Source organism: Ciona robusta, chromosome 8, assembly GCF_009617815.1.
Source record: "Ciona robusta chromosome 8, ASM961781v2".
Taxonomy (NCBI): Eukaryota; Metazoa; Chordata; class Ascidiacea; order Phlebobranchia; family Cionidae; genus Ciona; species Ciona robusta.
Window position 1 is genome coordinate 6518728 of NC_143242.1, and position 19590 is coordinate 6538317.

The window sequence follows — 19590 nt, forward strand, 5'->3', positions numbered from 1 at the left end:
AGTTCGTGTTGATGTACCCGTCTGCACGGGGAGGGAAATTTTCATCGACATCTCTGTCGATATAAGGCAATTACCGCTTCTGTGCCTCAGCAGATTTAGTACAGAAAGCGAGAGAGGTATAGTTAAAGTTTTTACGATTTAAAACAGCTTTATATATTAAAATAAAAGCTAAGCACAGTCGAGTATATAGTTTATATTTTTCCATGCTTTTTACAGACATGCGGGCATAAGTTTATAGGATATAACTGTGAAATAAGGAATAGGCTACTGAATATTTTCATAAATAGGATGACAACTGCTAGCGGATGGGCGTATTATTATAGTAAGTTACTTTTATTGTATTTTTTTAAGAGTTTACAAAAAATTTCGACAAAAACTGTAAAATGTTTTTACAATAAAATAGTTACTAAGTTTGGTATAAAATTTTATCTCGTTTTTGCGTAATCTTACAATCAAGTATTGACGTCAATTTACCCATAAAATGGTCACGAACAAGAAAATGAGCTCATTAATTATTCATTGCCAGAAATACGTTCCGGTGGCGACCACATGGACACGTTGAAGCTGTATAAAGATTATAAAGAATGTTGGGATAAACATCGGATCCCTGGTGAAACAAAACTGAACGAAGTTTTGTGGGAAGACCCGTGGGTAAGAGGGGGTAAAATTTAATCAATTTTATCTATTCTGTATAGGTGAGGTCCTGTAGCGTTATTGGACGCCATGTGCGCGTCCTAGGATTTAGGCCAGACGAGTTGGTCCGTTACCCCAAAACATAAGGTCGCGGAAAAATTATATTGTTACCTTTGTATTAAAAAGATTTGACGATTTAGTATAACTGCTTATCCATCTTGAAGTAAATAACGAAGGGTGGGACAGTCCAAACCAATAATCATGTTAAACATCCGCAAATGGTGCGTATAGTCCTATGGAGAATGATGGGACACCTTTATTACATAATATCCGAATATGCCTATCGTATTTTAAACAATTAACAACAATCTATATATGAGAGTCGTGAGGATACGTTTTTTTAATTTTTGAAAGTTCTCTGTTTACTATTAAATGGGACAAGAAAATAGAATGAAATGTGTCCCGTCTTTCCCCACCCTACTATATATGCAGATAAGGTTTATTAAAATCTCCACAGTGGAAAATTCACAATCCTCTTCGAAGACCAAGGAAGTTACCGCCGATATATCGCAGTAGAGAACGAAGTAGAACAAAAACTACGTCTCCCACAAAGTCAGTGGATAGCAGAAGTACACTTGCTCCAATACCTGCAAGGAAAGGTTCAAAAGCATCGCAAAAGGTTAAATAAGAAAAGAAAGATATTTATATATTATGTAAAGATATTCCCTGATGATGTCCGACAGTATGGCAAACAAAACGTCGCCACTTAATGATTACAAAAACAAACAATTGCTATAATATCTCTTTCATATTTTTTAAAGCATACACTGGCATTTATAATATAGTCAAAATTTTTTTAAAATAGGAATCGGATTCGGAACAATCTTCGTCGGATTCTGAGTCCGAACCCGAGGATAATGTAAAACCAACAAAAGTCGTCAAATCTGAAAACAACTCCATTATTTTACCCTCCGTTGATATTGAACCAGAAAAACAGTGTCGAGCTTCCAGTTCAGCGTCATCGTCTTCCGAATCGAGTCTGGATAGCGAAACTTAATTTAGACTATACTTAACAGTGGCGCAGCCAGAAAAAATGAGAGGGTCTTCACATTTTTTAATAATTTTTATTTTATTTTTTTAAAGTGGTCGCGATTTCTGAAACTTTTCCGACAGCGCCACTTGTTGTAAATATGTCAAACTAGTAACACACGATCTATACATATACCGCAACTTGTGTTGGAACAGTCTTGTTCAAACATGTTGTAACGTTTATAATAGCCAATAAGAACATGCTTGTCGCCGCAAAACCGATAAAAGTACATTTGTTAACCGCGTATATACAGTTGCGGGTAAAGAACCACACTGTTATATAACGTTGACTTATTTAAGCACTGTTATATAACATAGGGTTTTCCATAACCGTTTATAAACTTTATATTATACTGATGCCTTTGCAGAGTATTCACTTACAATTATAGGTGCGCGGGGAAAGACGGGACAACTTTAGAACATAATGTTTAAATATCCTGATCGTGTTTTAAATAACTAACAACGGTCAATAGAAGTCGTAAGGATACGGTTTATTTAATTGAATGTTTTTGTTTACCACCAAATAGGACGAGGAAATAGAATAAAAAGATGTCCCATCTTTCCCCATCCTACTATACTATACTGACACCTTTGCAGTTGTTGATTACAATGTTTAAATTAAACTTAAGAATAATTCAAGTCGAAACAATATTAATGTGACATATTTTATTCCCTGCAGCAATGAATCGAATTGATTTGATTTAAACTATGTATACAGGTCATAATGCCATCAATCACGTTAGTGGCATGTTAAGCTACCCGGGTCACAGTATGTAATTAATACTAACGGTCATGCAGGCTGAAGTTAGGCACTGTTGGCTATGTGTCTTATTCTGTTTACGCACCAATTTGCCTCGCATATACAGCTGGCAAATCCGATGAGAAAAACTGGACCACTCCTAAAATAACTCTTATGATGGGCGGATCAGCACTTTTCAATAAGTTACCGCAATTTAAAAATTCTTACTCGTGGAAACGTGACTGTTACTGATAAAGCATTTAAGTGCGTAATCCAAAAATACAATTACGTAAGAACTCAGGAGAAAAACACTCCATCCGCGCGGTATCTAACACGTGTCGAAAAATATCAATTTTTGATGTAATGTTATAATATACGCGATTTGCTTATAAATTTAAGGGTTTTTAGGGCTTCAGGCTACCGAAAACTACGCAACTCGCATTTACTTTTAAACTTAAAGTAAATCCAATTCTAAAATCAAACGTTTTTTTTACCAGTACATTTTACCACATTCAATGATGTCCCAAATTGTATATGTCGACGTAAAAAGAAGGTAGACCTAAATTTAAGACCGATAGATACAACTTACCAAGGCAAAGCCAACACACGTGAACGACAAATGCCCGGAGGTACCGCGCATATTATGGAGGAGTAAATTCAAACGTAACAACTTCAAATGCCAGAGCCTGTAATTTTTTACCGTGAGAATCCACACCCAGTATTTGCAATGATTGCTTAAGTATATTGAGTTGTATATATACACAAAGCATTTATTAAGCGCCGGTGTGTGAACCGGCAAAGCATTTATTAAGCGCCGGTGTGTGAACGCTGGCATAATTTGATTGTCTCGTTTATTTTTGTTTAAAGAAAGGTTCAATATTTGGATAGTACAAGTTACGTACATGACCTGTGTAAAATTAGGAATCGGCTATTTCCGCACTTTCATATAACAATTTGGGCGATCGAGACTCTGTTCCTCTAAAAAAAGGATACAGTTACATGTAATTAACTCTTCTAATTCAGTATAAGATGACTCAGGTGAGAATTAGGCTTCTATAATCACGTTAAGACGGATTTCTGCGGTTTCTTCCAATCCCGCTTCGTAAGCTGTTGGTTCGAGGCAAGAATTCACATTCGTTATATGCTAAACTAAGTAGGTCGCATATTCTGTAATGTGGGACATAGGTTATCATGGAATCGGTGGGCAGAATGACACGCCGAATTTTTCTCGGTCGCTTTGCCAAGTCTGGTTAGAGTTTGGGAAAGAAGTTTTTTTGCGGCTGAAGCCAAAATTGCAGACGTGCGGCGTCGAAGTGCTCATATTGCCGGTAGCATGAGTTACTGTTTTTTTATTCGCGACGCTGAGTTGAACACTTTGGTATTTGGCAATGTGTCAGGACTTTAACTGGTGAATGTTCCATGTTAATATGATTTCGTGTCATCCGATGTAGGTTAGAGTTATTGAGAAATATTAATAATTGCTATGACCGTATAAGAGGTTATGAGAAGTGTAAGGTGTAGGTGTTATGTTGTGGTGTATATCTGTGTTGTGGTATATGTATGTTGTAGAAGAGAAAGGGACGTCTGGTAACGTAATGTCTGGATCGAATCCAAGTTATAAACAGCGCGTGCCTGCTTCGAACTTCGCTTCAGGACTAAAAGCCGACAGTGCGTACCAGCTGTTGTAACTCACGCCTGCAACAGAGCATGATGGTATAAATTACTTTGATGTTAGAGGCAAAATTAAACTGCGAGCTGGGATAAGTTCCAGATTAAATGGCTTAAGTGGCATCGTGCTAGGTACAAGTTCACCCCGTCGAGGGTTTTGTTTACCTTAAGATTATAGCTTCGTCATCCGTTTTTTTAGGAAACTGCGAAATAACCGCTAAGCAGTAACGGTAGCCGAACCAGTTTCACGTTTTTGTTAGAGATTAGCAATTTGAGGCCAAATCCGTGATTGCGCCGTTCCAAGAAAATGACAGCACTGTTCGATCCACTTAAGTCTGTTTTAAACTGGTTTGATATCGGGAGCCTGACCGCCTTGACCGCATTTGCTTGCATTTTATGGTGAGTCAGCGTGTGTCGTAAAAACAACGGTTTTGGATATAACTTGTCTGTTTCAGGGTACTTGCTCTCAAAGTTGAGTTTCGGGCTGAAGGACGAATGTATGAAAATATATAACACTAGCTGCTAAGTTACTGGAATATCATGTTAACTGTTACCTCGAGTAACAGGTGTTTCGTATACACTTAATTTGATGACGGGTAGCTCAGTTTAATCCTGTATCTCTTCGCAAAGATGGGATTAGTGGCTAGCGTTATACGTTCGTGTAAGATTAAAACTTCACAGTTTACGATTTGTTACTGTTTTATTCAACAGACATAAGATTATAAATTTAAAATTTTGCACGAAAGAATATGAAGATTTTATCGTTTGCACTAATGGCAGTTTTGGCGCTTGTTTCGAGCACGTACGCGGCTACAATTGTGGAGGTGTCTGCAGTTACTGTATTCGACCGTTGTCATCCTATGGGCAGGCAGTCAAGTTATTTTGAAACACCAACCACAAGTATTGCGTCAAGAAACGACGACCTTCCGTTTAGAGTTCGAATTTTTCCAGCAAGAGACGGCGGATCGCAACAAGGTACATTGGCTCGTGTTTTTTACAACATTAAACATAACAAGGGCAAAAAATACATATTTTTGTTGGTTAATATTGGTTCTATGGAACACTTTTAGCACATAATATCCAAATGTCCTGATTGTGTTTTAAACAACTAACAACGGCCTATGGGAGTCATGAGGATGCGGTTTTATAATTCTTTGAATGTTCTTTGTTTACTACCAAATGCAGGGTAAAAAAATAGAATGAAATGGTGTCCCTACTTCCCACACTCTACTATTACAACACAATTTTTTATTTTTTATTTTGCGCCCAGATGTCTGACGCTATATACGTTGTTTAATAACCATTTGACTGGCTAACTCACTTTTAAAACTTAGCGTTATAACACTACTCGTTTAAGTCCTGGTGTTTTAACCACTACTCCCAACCATATAACTACATCCAAAGGGCGCTTCGTCTAGAAATATAATTGTTACTTCGGGTCATAGGTGGCTATAAAAGCGTAATGTTTAAGTGATTAATATCGCACGTAAGGCGTTGAAAAATGTAGAAACCTAGAGATCAATATCTTTGCCGCGGTTTAATCAATGCATCTATAACGGTACAGGCATGCGGCCTTGGCCGAAGCCTTGTCAGAATCCCGTTAAGTTTTTATAGGGAGAATAATTGTGGTTGATGTTTGCCTCCAGCTAAGTTTACCACGCGCGTAGCGGTAAATTTAGTTTGAATTTCGCTGTGCCTACCGTTGACATGCACAGCGCTGGAGGCCTAGACTTTCTTGTTCTGTTTGTTTAAATTTCGGTTCCACTGGGTTAAATCAACCGAATTGTGACGCACTTTGGTTTTCATTTTGAATTTCTAGATCTAGAATAAACTGACTGTGGTTTGTTAACTGCTTATCGTCGTCAAGTGGCGAGCTAACCATGTTTGTCGTTCGATCATGATTTTGTGTCGTGGGTGGCTCACTGAGTGCTCACTTCGACAGATGTTAATCAACGGTTTCCGTAGTGTAGTGGTTATCACGTTCGCCTAACACGCGAAAGGTCCCCGGTTCGAGCCCGGGCGGAAACAGTTGTTTTTGATCAACTAAACGTTTTTTTTAAATTAATTTAAAATATCTATTTATTAATAAATCATTTTACGTGGAAACGGTAAATCCAACTGAGTAATAACATTTTATTTCTTATAGTAGGGTGGGGAAGATAGGGTACCCTTTCAATCTATTTTCTCGTTCCATTGGGTATAGTAAACATGGAGCATTTAAAGAAATATAGAACTTTATCCACGCGACTCCTATAGACTGTTGTTAATTGTTTAATACGCAATCAGGATATTTGGATATTATGTGCTAAAGATGTCCCATCTTCTCCCACCCTACTATAGCAAGATTTTTTAAGCGAAAACATCTTAACAAAATTAATATTCCACCGCGCTTTATTATATATCGGGCCAAAACAGTTGTTGGTGTTGAAGAAAACGTTATGTGTCATGGGTTTTACATTGCGGCACTGAGTGCTCACTTCGACTGCTGGTAATCAACGGTTTCCGTAGTGTAGTGGTTATCACGTTCGCCTAACACGCGAAAGGTCCCCGGTTCGAGCCCGGGCGGAAACAGTTTTTGCATTAGAGAAAAATCATAAAACGTTCCATAAACTAAACTTCCGGGAAAAAAGATTAAACACACTGGAAAAAAATTGGATTAACCATATTTCTGCTCATTGAAAAATTGGGTTAACCATATTTTTGCTTATTGAAAAATTGGGTTAACCATATTTTTAAGATTTTAAGTAACATTATCATTAGCCATATAAAACATCATTATTTTTTAATATTATATTATGCTTTGTTTTAAACGAGTATTTATATTTACAGTACAAGTGGTCGGCAATCTCTTTTCCAAAGTAATGGTCCAGGCTCGCCTCGGTCACGACTCTTCAGCGCCTTTAGTGGGCAATTGGTCATCTATTAACCTACCTTTTGGTCACTCTGTGATAACTTGCGCAAGTAACGGTTCGGCTGTCAGCAGTCTTGATGACGTAACAAAGAAAGCTCAAGTGACGTATACGTGGCTAGGGAGGTGCCAAGAAGGGATTAATTTCTTGTAAGCAATAATTCATATCGACTGTATACGTTAAACTTAACAACAATTTGTATTCATAATCCATGAACAGATTATTGTTATTTTAAATTACTCATCTAATGTATTAGAAAGATGACTGAATAATACATAGTAGGATGGGGGAAGACGCGTAAGGCGTGTCTTTTTAATCTCCTTTTACCAGTACCCTCTCAATAATGGACAAAAAGTGTTACAGTAATATTCGACCGTATTTTCACGGTCCAACAAAGTGCACGGCAAAGCTAAATATTTTATACTCCATGTTGTATACGCAGTGTTTACGTACTTCGAGATTTGACTGACTCCACGTGGTCTTACACCCGAGTACCGTGCGCCTTTGTTAACCTGAGGACGACTACATCTGCTCCTGTAATAAGCGAAGCAGGCAAGTATAACTACAGACGTACATAGTCTTTCGTATAGCAAACTTTTATTTTTATACTTGGCGTAATTTGCAATTACCTACTTAGTTACATATACGTGGTACTTCGTAAGCGGGAACGAGATTTGTGGAACAGAATATTCGTGTTATAACAACTGTCATGGCACGCGATAAATAAATTTAATTCAATCATTATATTCATTGATTTCTTTATTTATGTGATAGGATTTACCGCATGGAGTGCTTATGGAGCTTGCAGTGTAACGTGTGGGCAGGGTGTGAAACAAAGACGACGAACATGTTTACTGGAAAATATATGTGAAGGAAATACAACCGAAAGCATATCATGTCAAATGCCATCGTGTCAAGGTGTTTATAATGTTTTATTGTTGTTTTTTTGGATTACGAAAAAAGTTAGTGCGTAAAAAATGGCATGTTTTTATACTATACATATAGTATGGTGGCGGAAGACGGGAAACCTTTAGCACTTAATATCCAAATATCCTGATGGTGTTTTAAACAAATAACAACGGCCTATGGAAGTCGTGAGGATGTGGCTTTATAATTCTTTGAATGTCTTTTGTTTACTATGAAATGGCACCAGAAAATAATGAAACGTGTCCCATCTTCCCCACCCTTACTATTGATGCCAAGCTTATTATATGTGTTCCTAGGTCCGGAGCTGGTTGTTCTAAATTAACATGTTCATTTTTTTATGTTTCAACTTTTTTTAGCACCATGTCTCAACCGATTTTTAAGATGCGACGTTTGGAGCGTAGGTAGCGCATGTCGAGGTAACTTTGGATCCTGGTTGCAAAGAAACTGCCCTCGGTCATGCGGGGTGTGCAATGTACCAACATCGAGTAAGAAACTCTGTTGTCTTTTTATTTTATTTTTTGTCCCATTTGGTAGTAAACAAAGAAGAACTATAAATCCGTGTCCTCACGACTCCTAATGACTGTAGTTGATTGTTTAACCCACGATAAAGATATTTAAATATTATGTGCTGTAGGTGTCTCATCTTACCTCACAGTACTATATTAATATTAACATTGCATGTGATTTGTTATAGGACGATGCGTAGACAACCAGGCTTTCAAGATGAGTTGTTTTTATTGGTCACGTAGACAACTTTGTACTTCTGAACGAAGTTTTTGGAAGAAGGTCGTCAGAGAGCGTTGTCCTGCATCGTGCAGAATTTGCTAATCTTGTTCAATTTATTGTATTCAAGTTTCCATACGGAATAACCCGCTATGCAACTTAGTAAGCTTCTGAAACCTCTTGCAGCCGCCAACGAACTAAATGTGAAGGAAGTCAAGAGGCCTCTTGCTTGGAGTTAGCGGCATATATAGTGTGGGGTGGGAGAAGATAGGACAACTTTTAATTCTATTTCTCGTCCCATTTGGTAGTAATCAAAGAACATTCAAAGAATTATAAATCCGTATCCTCAGCACGACTTCCATAGACCGTTCTTAATTGTTTAAAACACGATCAGAATATTTGGATATTATGTGGTAAAAATGTCCCATCTTACCCCACAGTACTATCTCAAACGTTGTGTTCTACGGTTAAAATATTCCCACCCCTGCTTTATGTTGGTACCTGGTTGATCCTACTTGTGGTGATGTGCGTGTTTCAAATATTAAGCCGTGCAAGTCCTAATACGAGTTCTCGTACAGCGAAAAATTATGTTACATTATTATAAAGTGCCGATAGTACAATCTTTAAATACATTCTATTTCAACATGTGTGATTGGTATGAAATGTTCAAGACGAACAAAAGGATGTACTGACAGGCAAAGATGTTTGTGAAAGACATAAGACAGACATGTCACGGACATTTTTTGTCCGCAACGAACATTTTATAATTTGTTAGATCATCAGTATATACCGCTTTGGCAGAGCATATATCTTATTTATTTCGTAAACGCGTATTGGAACAATACGTTTGCCCAAGTTTGCCTGGTCATCTGAAACGTTTTACTTAATAGAATGAATAAAATGATGCAGTCTTCTGATGTGATACCAGCTGTTAGCATCGAATGCAGACCAATATTCCAACACCGTGTTCGCATGAGCGTAGTATCCCAGCTGGTAGTGTTTTCTCATTTTTTCGACCCCGTCTACATTTTCCAGCATATTTCTCCCACTCCTGAGAAAAAACGCTGCTCCTTCTGGAGCCTCCGTCCAATCATAGCTCGTCATTTTCTCCCACTCGCACGGGCCTTACATTCCAACTTGGATTCTGCTTCACAAAATTACGATTTCTGTCACTTTTTGAAAATTGTTCACCAAAATGCGTGACTTCTCTCATTGCTCATTTTGAAACCTTCGAAACATGCGCGAGAATTTGAGGTTCGGCTGCTTTGTTTCATTTGTTCACTGAGGGGTTTGTGGAATGGACGTTAGCCGCTTGTTCCGTTTTGTTTGTAAGAAGACAGGACATCTTCAGCAGATATAATCAAAATATCTGGATCGTGTTTTAAACAATTAACAGCGGTATGGAAGTCGTAAGGATACGGTTAATTTTTTGGTTGTTCTTTGTTTACTACCAAGCGGGACGAGAAGATAGAACAAAAAGGTGCACCATCTACCCCTATTCTATACTATATATATAGTAGGATGGGGGAAGATGGGACACCTTTTCATTCTATTTTCTCGTACATTTTGGTAGTAAACAAAAAACATTCAAAGAATTATAAAACCTTGTCCTTGCGACTTTCATAGACCGTTGTTAATTGTTTAAAACACGATCAGGTTATTTATATATTTTGTGCTAAAGGTATCCCATCTTCCCCCACCCCACCATAACCTATAATCTATTGACCACACCTAGCTAAGTTAATTCAACCCATAACCACCCTCGCGGGAATTTCCTTTTAAAGGTGTTTTTTTTTAGATCACATAGGTTAGGAACTGTCACTGTTTTATTTAGCGCCTAAAGCAGAGAGTCTTATTTAGACTGGCCCATTGTATCTTGTGGTGCCAGAACGTAAGCAAGGTGTAATCGTTTACCTGTTTTCTGCAAATAGGATGTATAATGTTAGTGTCTGAAGCTTGTTTACCTGATTTAATGTGGACCAAGTTAGTAATGTTACAAGGCAGCCGATTGCGATACTTTTATCTGATGCTCATAGAAATAGCTAGAAGTTGTCGTCAGTTAGGGGCAGTGTCTTAACCAGGATGCCCGGAACAAATGGTGTCGGGTATTACTATCTGGCGGATCGCATCTACGAAATACGGTTGGTTCCCAAATCTGTATCTTTCTTTTTTAACCATAGCGGTGGGCTTGGGCCAAACTCTATGTTGGGCATATGTCGTATAGGGCTTTTAGCGCAGTGCACAAGTGTTTTTTGCTATATGTGTGTCAACGCGCCTCCCAAAAATGTAACGAACAAGTAATATCTACAGCGAAGCTGAATTTACTACTGTACTCGCCGCCGTTAGCCAACGGTTTCCGTAGTGTAGTGGTTATCACGTTCGCCTAACACGCGAAAGGTCCCCGGTTCGAGCCCGGGCGGAAACAGTTCTATTTATTTTAAGTATTTTACAATTTCTTCATTATCCTTTTATTACGTTGCTGCGACCGTTTAAAAGTTTGTGCAAATCAAACATTTTTTGATGTATTACGGTAAAAGTTTTTATTAATATTGACAAAATTATATAACCGTAGCCTCGCTTTCGCGACTTTAAAAGATCGTTGTTAATGCAAAACACACAGTCAGAAAATACTGTATTTACGTGATAACGATGTCTTATCTTGCCCCACAGTACAATACGTAATGTAAAACTTTTGGACTGAACTATTACGCAAAACAAAACACGTTCACGCGGCTAAAGTTTTTTATGCCAACCGTGTTATAAACCAGACCGACCGATTTTTTTAAAGACCAACAAACAAAAAGCTTTATAGCGGATACCTCAATAAGTTAACATCCGTTTTCCTAGAAAGACAGGATGTTTTATCCCTGGGGGCTGTACCTCAAACTTATAAAAACAAGATGGCTTCCACCAACGGACGAGAAAATTTAATAATGTTAGTGCACAGAGGATAATTTAAAACGAACACACACCAAGTTATATACAAACTGCATCAACCCAAAACTACGCAGTGAGAGTATTTGTCTTTGAAATTACCTTAAAAACTGAAAATGTAAAAATTTGCCTTGTTTTTTGGGGGATATAAAAATGTCCCATAGGATTTGAAAGACAAAGTTTCAAATTTTTTTTATAACTGAAAATTGATTGGGGTTAAGATATTTGGTTTCAACACAAATCGAGTTATTTGAAAGAAAACTAAAAGCGAAAAAAAGGGCATATGTTACATCGTATTCGAAATCATGCAAGAGTTAAAACTAGACTTCAACACAATTTCATTAAGGTCTGCAGAATATTTAGCAAAATAGGCTACATACACTAATTGATAGAACAGCCAGGTTAAGCAAGATTCAGTATCTTTGTGCTGGTTAAATTATACAAAGTTTAAAAAACTGGTCAAGATGTTAATTGTGTGACAATTTCTTCATTGGTTTAAATTTGGCATCGCAAATTTAGTTAGGGGTTGCTATCAGCTCCCTGTATACCACCATTTATTATGCATGGAATGATACGAAGCATAAGTTAAACTGCAAGTTTCTGTAAGGGGTACAGACTCGCAGTTCAATTACAAGGAAAGGAGCGTGCGCTTCATATTATACAAACTTGGTGTTTTTTTCGCTAAGAATAATAAGCAGTTTAGAGTGAATTTTTTTTAGCAAGTAAGACCGCGAAGTGAAGATGCTGTGTCTATTGGAGGGCCAGTATTTATGTTCTGTGGTTTAATATGGGACTTGGCAGGGCTCATTACTCATTTTCTGGGCGATATGCGGCGGTACAATGACGTGGTTCGAAGGGAAAATTCCCGTGCAATTGTTTACAGATCCTCGCCACCAGTTCTTATCCATCCACTCGGTAACTGTGATGATGTCACCCTGGCAAAACTCAAGTTCTCCTGGTTCTTGGCGGCGGAAATCATAGGCTGCTTGCACTTTGAAGTTCTGAATAAATAAGTTAGTAGATGATATGTGGCTACCATTTTATGAATACTAATAATCCTAATCATAGGCTGCTTGCACTTTAAAGTTCTAAATAAATAAGTTTATAAGATAGTACAGTAGATGAGAGGCTACCATTGCATGGATAATATTAATTCCAATACAGGTATATCAATAGCAGTTATATCAACATAGTTAGGCTATGTAAATACACATAAGGCCATTAAGCTAGGGCACTGAGGCATTAAAAAAAGACAAAATTATGTTAAAACCTTTATAATAAACTATTGCCTTGTTACAACTGTGCTAATACATGAGTAACAAGCTTTTGATAGTCAGCAAAGTTTATAACAGCATACCACGTACACAATGTAACAAGGTATTATTCATATAATCTAACTTTTATACAGAGCAAAGCTTTTAATTTAAAAAAAAGGATAGCAGAGTGACGAATCAATTTATAATTACAGTCCTTTCCTTATTATTCGAAACTTTGACATTCAGTGGTTTAAGAATTGATTTAAGTTTAAAGGACAAGTTATTTATAGAATGCAGTAAGCCATGTTTGTATGACTTCTTGTCACGCCAGGTCAAAGTTGGTCAGAGGATTCAGATTTTTTTTTAATTTAAATTTCTGATCAATTTAAAATTATACCACCATCTAATAAAAGAATAAGTGTTACACAAAAAAGTGTAAAAGCTGCATAAAGTCCAAAGCCCTTAAGTTGTCATAATATGCAGCTCAACTTGTTTTCCCAGTCTTTCCAATTCAAAATATGGTGACAAATATTAATCTGTTTGGTATTGCTGAGCTACTAGAAAGATACTTGTGTAACAAGTGCCTATTGAAAACTGCTGTATATATTATTAAGTATTATTCCCAAGCCCCAAAATAGTCATAATAAGTACGGAAATAATTTCCACATTTTAGAAAAGAACCCAAGGCGTGACTGAAGTCCCTCAAGTATGAACGAGACAGGGTAATAAACCTGTCCGGAGGTTGTTAATGTAATTACCTCAACAGGAAGATCGACAAGCATGATCTGCTGTGTTCTCGAGATACTTTGTTCCCTGTGATATTTAATGAGTTCATTCAGTGAACTGAACTTGACAACCCAGAGAAAATATTTTCCCGCACCATCACGTAGGACTTTAAAATGCTGCACGGCAGATCCATACCTGAGAAAAAACATATAAATATTACATTACACCGTACAAGTGACAGATATAATACACTTTATTACGCACAAAGTAGCATGCGTGGCAAATTGTAATCTGGCACGAGTTCCATTCATTCATTACATTAGAAAAGAAAACTTAAAAATTAACATGTAATAATAACCGAAAACTAAACATTCCCACCAAAATGTAATAGCAGAAAACAAACTGAAAAAAGTGGGCTTTGTGTTATTAAAAAACAATGGGAAGGGGCCACAGCGCTTTAAAAAAAATCAACCTAGCTGTCCAACTGTTTGTGGTATAAATTAAGACTCACTTGACAGATAGAGAGAAGTCTCCAGGTGAGCTTTCACTTTCGCGTATAAGGAACGCACCATCCGGGTAATGTGGCTTGTTTAATGATTGTTCTGCTTTAACACGGGAGATCTTACCATGGTACCAACTGAATAATGAAAATCAATATTATTGTATAAAAAGTTATCATGTACATATGAGTAAGATATATGTATGTGTACTCTAAATTGGACTTTAAATTAAGTACAGTACACTTACTTATAAGAAGTCAGAATTAATTGGTCACTGGTTAGGCCAATATAACAAATTGGACATCCCTTTAAAGTAGAGAACTGTTATAAGAAGAAGCCTGAATTTAATGGTTGCTGGTGACAACACAGACAATGTGACATACATGGTAAAATTTATACAACTGAAAACGAATTTTTATAAGAAGCCAGAATTTAATGGTCACTGGTTAACGTATAAAACCCTAACAATGCAACATAAATGGTAAATTTACAATGCAACATAAATGGTAAATTTACAACGAACAAATTTGTTTAATAACGGAGCAAAGGTATTTAACGAGTGTTCACAGCAGACCCTGAAAGATTTAGTGAAGCAGCATAAAAGTAAACAGAAAGAGCTTTCGTTTTATTGTTTACCCAGTAATATATAGAACAAGAACAGCATACCGTATCTTTCTGCATTAATCTAACTGCTACACAACCTGATACAGTCCACTGAGCAGCAATAGTTTCTACTGTATCAAATTACCTTTTCGCCCACCGTTGCTTGGTAGCATACAGGCCACACCATAATTACTAAGGTTTATTTTAAGAAAATTGTCAGGGGTTGGTATAGCGTGACACCACACAACTTTATTAACTAGGTACGTGCTATGCAAGGTATAGACCGGGTTGGGATTTGGTTGGCCTCCTGTTTTGTTTGTAATTAAATAGCTTTACTTACGAATCTGTGGCGAAATTTTTTAGTATGAATCATATAAGTATGACATGTGTGAATCATACTCTCACAGTGTGATACTTAACCCACTGTGCTGTAAGGTTTTCTTATGTTTACACATAGCACACCATTTGAAGAACAAACGTTTGTCAATAATTGAAAGACCCATTGGGTCATGCTGTATTTTTAGCTGCTGGCTTGTCAGGACAACACAGCAAATACCCCATTAAAAATCTGCCAAAATCATAAACATCACACCCTTTAGTACCAATTTATTAAAACCTTGAAAACCTAAACCACTAAAAGTAATGTTTGTGAATTCTTATAACCAATTCTTAACGTTCAATGAAAAGATTAATGGTAGTATTGTAAAGCATGTGAAACGGTGAAACATACAACATCAATTATACAACAACTGGTGTTCCCCCTTTTCATGTAAACTCCATATTAGGATTCAGGAATAGGGAAGTATTTACTGGTGGTATGCAAATTGTTCTACAACAGTATACAGTAATAAAGGAGCAAATGTGAAGTGTATGGTTTTCTACATTAATATTTATGAATATATGATATTGCTGCCTGGGACAGAACTGCTGCCAGGTATTTAGTGGCAGTTGTGTATTTTGCATCTTGAACGACTTTGGTAAAGTTTTACCACTCCCCTAGAGTTACACAAACAATGGTGTTCTCATTTGGTTACATCTTACATGCTCTTGAAATGTTAACAAAAGGAATCAGAAGCCAAACGTGTCAACAATTGTCACTTAGATGACAATAGTATATACTGACGTAATAGCTTGAACAGTACAACAACCTACACTATGGGTTGTATTAAACCCATTTCACTATGCAGCAATGTCAAATGAAAACAAATATATCAAGTTACATTGAATGTTATATACTTACTCATGTGCTTTAAGCTCAATGTAGTTTTTCGGCACCAATCCCATACGTCCGTCAATTTCAGCTCGGCACCAGTTCCTGTCATCTTCCAGATTAAGCACCTGTTACAAGATAGTGAGGTTTATTCATTACATCAGCACACGTAATCAGGCGCTCATCACAAGTTATTTATAAACACTAAGTATACCTGGTACAGTGGTAACCTTGATTAAAGTAGTTCCTGATAGCAAATGTAAAATTGATTTTTTACTTTAGTGTGTACTGGGTGATAACCAATAAAGCATCATGTGTAAAAAAACTATATAGCCTACACAATATAGATAACACTATACTGAGTAAAATACCTATTACTGTTACTGGTCAGTCCAATCTAAATTTTAAAAACTAAATAAAGTTAGACAAGAATATGACAATTGACCTAGTTTTTTGAGTAAATTAACTGTTATTAGTGCAAACTTGAATTTACTTGCACAATTGGTAAAAAAACAAATAAAGTTAAAAAAGAATAAGAAATTTGACCTAGTTTTGTCACCCAGCATTTGAGGAAAGTTTGACAATTAGACACAAGTCTCTACTACTAAGTACATGACATCACACATAAACATTCGCCCCAAGGCACATAATATAGTTCTTTTCATTGTTACGTAAACAGTAAGAGTATGTCTAAATGCAACCACGCCAAGGGAGACATACCACCACACCCAACCAATAAGAATTTACATTTGCAAATTAGGACTTTCAATTTTCTATATTGTGGTAAAAGTTGCATTCTACTCTAATTAAAAAAAAACAGCTTATAAAGAACACAAATGTCTTCTTTTCAATGTGTTCTATTTTGCCCAATTATTTTTCTTTAATTTTACATTTATTTAATTATTGTGGTAAAAAGTCTATTTTACCCAGTTCCGAAAACAAGTTCTAAAATAGACACAAATGTCTTCATTTTTAAAAGTTTGATTAGGTTTTATTTTGTCCAATTATTATATACAAATATTTAGTTTTAATATTACATCTAAGTGTCACAACTGAATGATGAGCAATGTATTGGTATACGACTTTGTCTAATTCATTTATCAGCATATCTTGCAAGAAGGTATATGAATCATAGTGTTTTGAGATCGTATACGTAATAAAGGACAGATAAGGACAGGATGTCATTAAACGATTTTATTTTAAATTAATTTTTTTTTGCAATGTCGCAGGGGACCTCTATTTACATTATAACGCACTAAGCGATTAGTTTTTCTTGGCGGTTTCAAATAATAAAATTCAATCCATGTTATTTCAGTTGCGTAAACTTTATATATATATCTGTCTTAAGCCCGCAAGCCATAATATACATTCATCTCCATTTACATTATAGCACACTAAGCGATTAGTTTTTCTTGGCGGTTTTAAATAATAAAAATCAATTAATGTTTTTTTAGGTGCGTAAACTTTATATATATATCGGTTAAAAGCCCACAAACCATAATATACATTCATCTCCATTTACATTTAACACACCCAGCAATTGGTTTTTCTTGGCAGTTTTAAACAATAAAATTCAATTCATATTATTTCAGGCGCGTAAACTTTTAATATATATTTATCTCAATATGTCATAAGCCCACAATCGGTTATACACTTTAAGATACTTATGCTTTTGGGCTATTTATATAGGCCTATATTATCCTGGGGAAATTGTTGTGTTTTATATTTATGTTTGGATTAAAACAGTGTTGTCTCACTAACTCACTTTAAATACAGTGTACTGTGATCAGTTAAGCAGATAAATACCCAAGCGTGAAATTACAAGGTTGACTTATTTTCACACTGCGTGTCTGTACTGTTACACAGCTGCCGTTTATTCGCTAAGAAACATACAATACTAAACAATGGCTGAAAATTCCTTTAATATTTTCCTTCCAACAATATATAAATATAGATTAAGATTAGCGTTGTTACTGTTATGCCCAACCAAACCTTATAATAGAGTAGGTACTTTTACAAGATCTATTGTTTCGACTTTGATTATTGTACGCAAATCAGAGGATGACAAAATATTAATATAACTTGCTATGTTATTCATACAAAGTTTTAAAGAACTCTGCTATCAACACATCATAATATGTTTAATCATCTTACTGATATTGTACTTTACTACCATTATTCTTTTAGCGACTTTGCTATAAAAATCTGTTTTGTTTGCTATCCAGACTTTATCAGAGAATGATATTTTTTTGATTGATACCAGATGACCTGCTAAAATATTATTTACAGTATGTGTGATAGAAGTACCTTTAGTATGTCACTTTTTCGGAAGCTTAGTTCATCCGGAGCAGTCGCTTTAAAGTCGTATTTTGCAATACTTTCCATTGTTTATATGTTATTTGTAGTTCAATTGCTGTAACGTCGTAACTATAACACTATTGCCCAGTACGGACACAGTCAATATGCATAATGTGCTTAGTCTATACACTAAGGAAAGAGATTATAGGAGTAACAGTAACATACTTAATAATTTTAATGGGTATAGTAATTTGTCAACACCTATATGCATAAATCAAATTTTATACAAGTTAAAATCAGAATCTAGTTTAAATTTTAACTGTGATAAATGTGTGGCACTGGTAACAAATCTTTCAGTATGTTACAGATAGGTGGAAATTGTTAGAGGTTGGTACTAAGGGGTTACACCCGGTCAGAGATTATATTGGTTGGTAGAATAAGGAGTTAGTAGTTAGCAGGTAACATAGGGGCAGGATTCTTCACTTTCACTAAATCTTTAGTTGATATTATACTAATCAGCATTCAAAATTAACTAGGGCAAAACAAATTACATCACTAGTTTCCATTTTATTGTGTGTCTTTGCTATTTAATAGTTAGTTAAAAACATGGGAATTGTGTGACCAACATTACAAATAGGAATCTTTAAGCAACCTTCTTCTATTAGTAAATTCAAGCTATTCATTATTATCTCACAAACACAAATTAAATGAATGAATGTAATTTAATTCTATATGTTACTTATTGTTTACCAGCAGCCGAATGGGTATTTAGAAATATTTGGTTAAAAATGAAAGTTTTTTTATAAGAAAACACAAAAGCCCATAAAGGAAAATATTTCTGATGTAGTTTATGAAGATGAAAAAGTACAGATTATAAATCATATACAGTGATTATAGATCAATATAGTTAAAACCGTTACTTCATTGAATAAATGTTGACGGCACGACTATTTTACTCGTTATTCTAACATATTTTTACAAATTTATGACAAAAAATTAACAGGCTCGTACGCTACGGTATCGAATATGAAAATATAAGGCGTTGGCTTACATTTTAAATAAGAAAAATTACACCTTTAACCGCATACACATTTCTAATACCATGCATAATTGTTAGTATGTAAAAAAACTCAATATATTTCCTTGTAGGTAGAAATAACTGCCCTTTGGAATTCTATACGACGGAAGAACAAACAACTTCCCAGTCGAATAGCGATTCTCAAGTGTCATGACGTCATACCTTTTACCTGGTAGAGGTCGTAGTCACAATTATTTTATTTGTAGGGTCAAATTCCAATTCAAAGTTTTTGTGTATGATTTTTAAATCCCTCTTTAGGATAGGATATGTTTTTAAAGTATGTTGTTCAATATTTCT

At 35.8% G+C, this 19590-nt stretch overlaps 3 protein-coding genes and 3 non-coding genes across 6 annotated transcripts; 5 read left to right on the forward strand and 1 right to left on the reverse strand.

The window, feature by feature from the left end:
* The first annotated feature begins 162 nt into the window (after positions 1 to 162).
* Positions 163 to 2373, forward strand: LOC149732852 (uncharacterized). Its single transcript, XM_089882925.1, has 4 exons — positions 163 to 322; positions 527 to 651; positions 1151 to 1312; positions 1499 to 2373. The coding sequence occupies exons 1-4, from the start codon at positions 289 to 291 to the stop codon at positions 1688 to 1690; spliced, it is 513 nt and encodes a 170-aa protein (XP_089739051.1). The 5' UTR covers positions 163 to 288; the 3' UTR covers positions 1691 to 2373.
* A 149-nt stretch (positions 2374 to 2522) lies between these two features.
* On the forward strand, positions 2523 to 9333 carry LOC149732853 (uncharacterized). Its single transcript, XM_089882919.1, has 6 exons — positions 2523 to 5104; positions 6959 to 7187; positions 7481 to 7590; positions 7813 to 7956; positions 8322 to 8450; positions 8660 to 9333. The coding sequence occupies exons 1-6, from the start codon at positions 4879 to 4881 to the stop codon at positions 8791 to 8793; spliced, it is 972 nt and encodes a 323-aa protein (XP_089739045.1). The 5' UTR covers positions 2523 to 4878; the 3' UTR covers positions 8794 to 9333.
* On the forward strand, positions 6085 to 6157 carry Trnav-aac (transfer RNA valine (anticodon AAC)). Its single transcript has one exon. It is a non-coding gene; the product is annotated as a tRNA-Val (tRNA).
* Trnav-aac (transfer RNA valine (anticodon AAC)) lies at positions 6628 to 6700 on the forward strand. Its single transcript has one exon. It is a non-coding gene; the product is annotated as a tRNA-Val (tRNA).
* Positions 9334 to 11040: 1707 nt separating the features above from the next.
* Trnav-aac (transfer RNA valine (anticodon AAC)) lies at positions 11041 to 11113 on the forward strand. Its single transcript has one exon. It is a non-coding gene; the product is annotated as a tRNA-Val (tRNA).
* Positions 11114 to 11593: 480 nt separating this feature from the next.
* Positions 11594 to 18438, reverse strand: LOC149732857 (growth factor receptor-bound protein 2-like). Its single transcript, XM_089882842.1, has 5 exons — positions 18225 to 18438; positions 15948 to 16045; positions 14116 to 14241; positions 13637 to 13799; positions 11594 to 12623 (listed from the first exon to the last, which is right to left on the reverse strand). Exons 1-5 carry the CDS (start codon positions 18300 to 18302, stop codon positions 12405 to 12407), a joined length of 684 nt encoding a protein of 227 aa, XP_089738968.1. The 5' UTR covers positions 18303 to 18438; the 3' UTR covers positions 11594 to 12404.
* Between the last annotated feature and the right edge of the window lie 1152 nt (positions 18439 to 19590).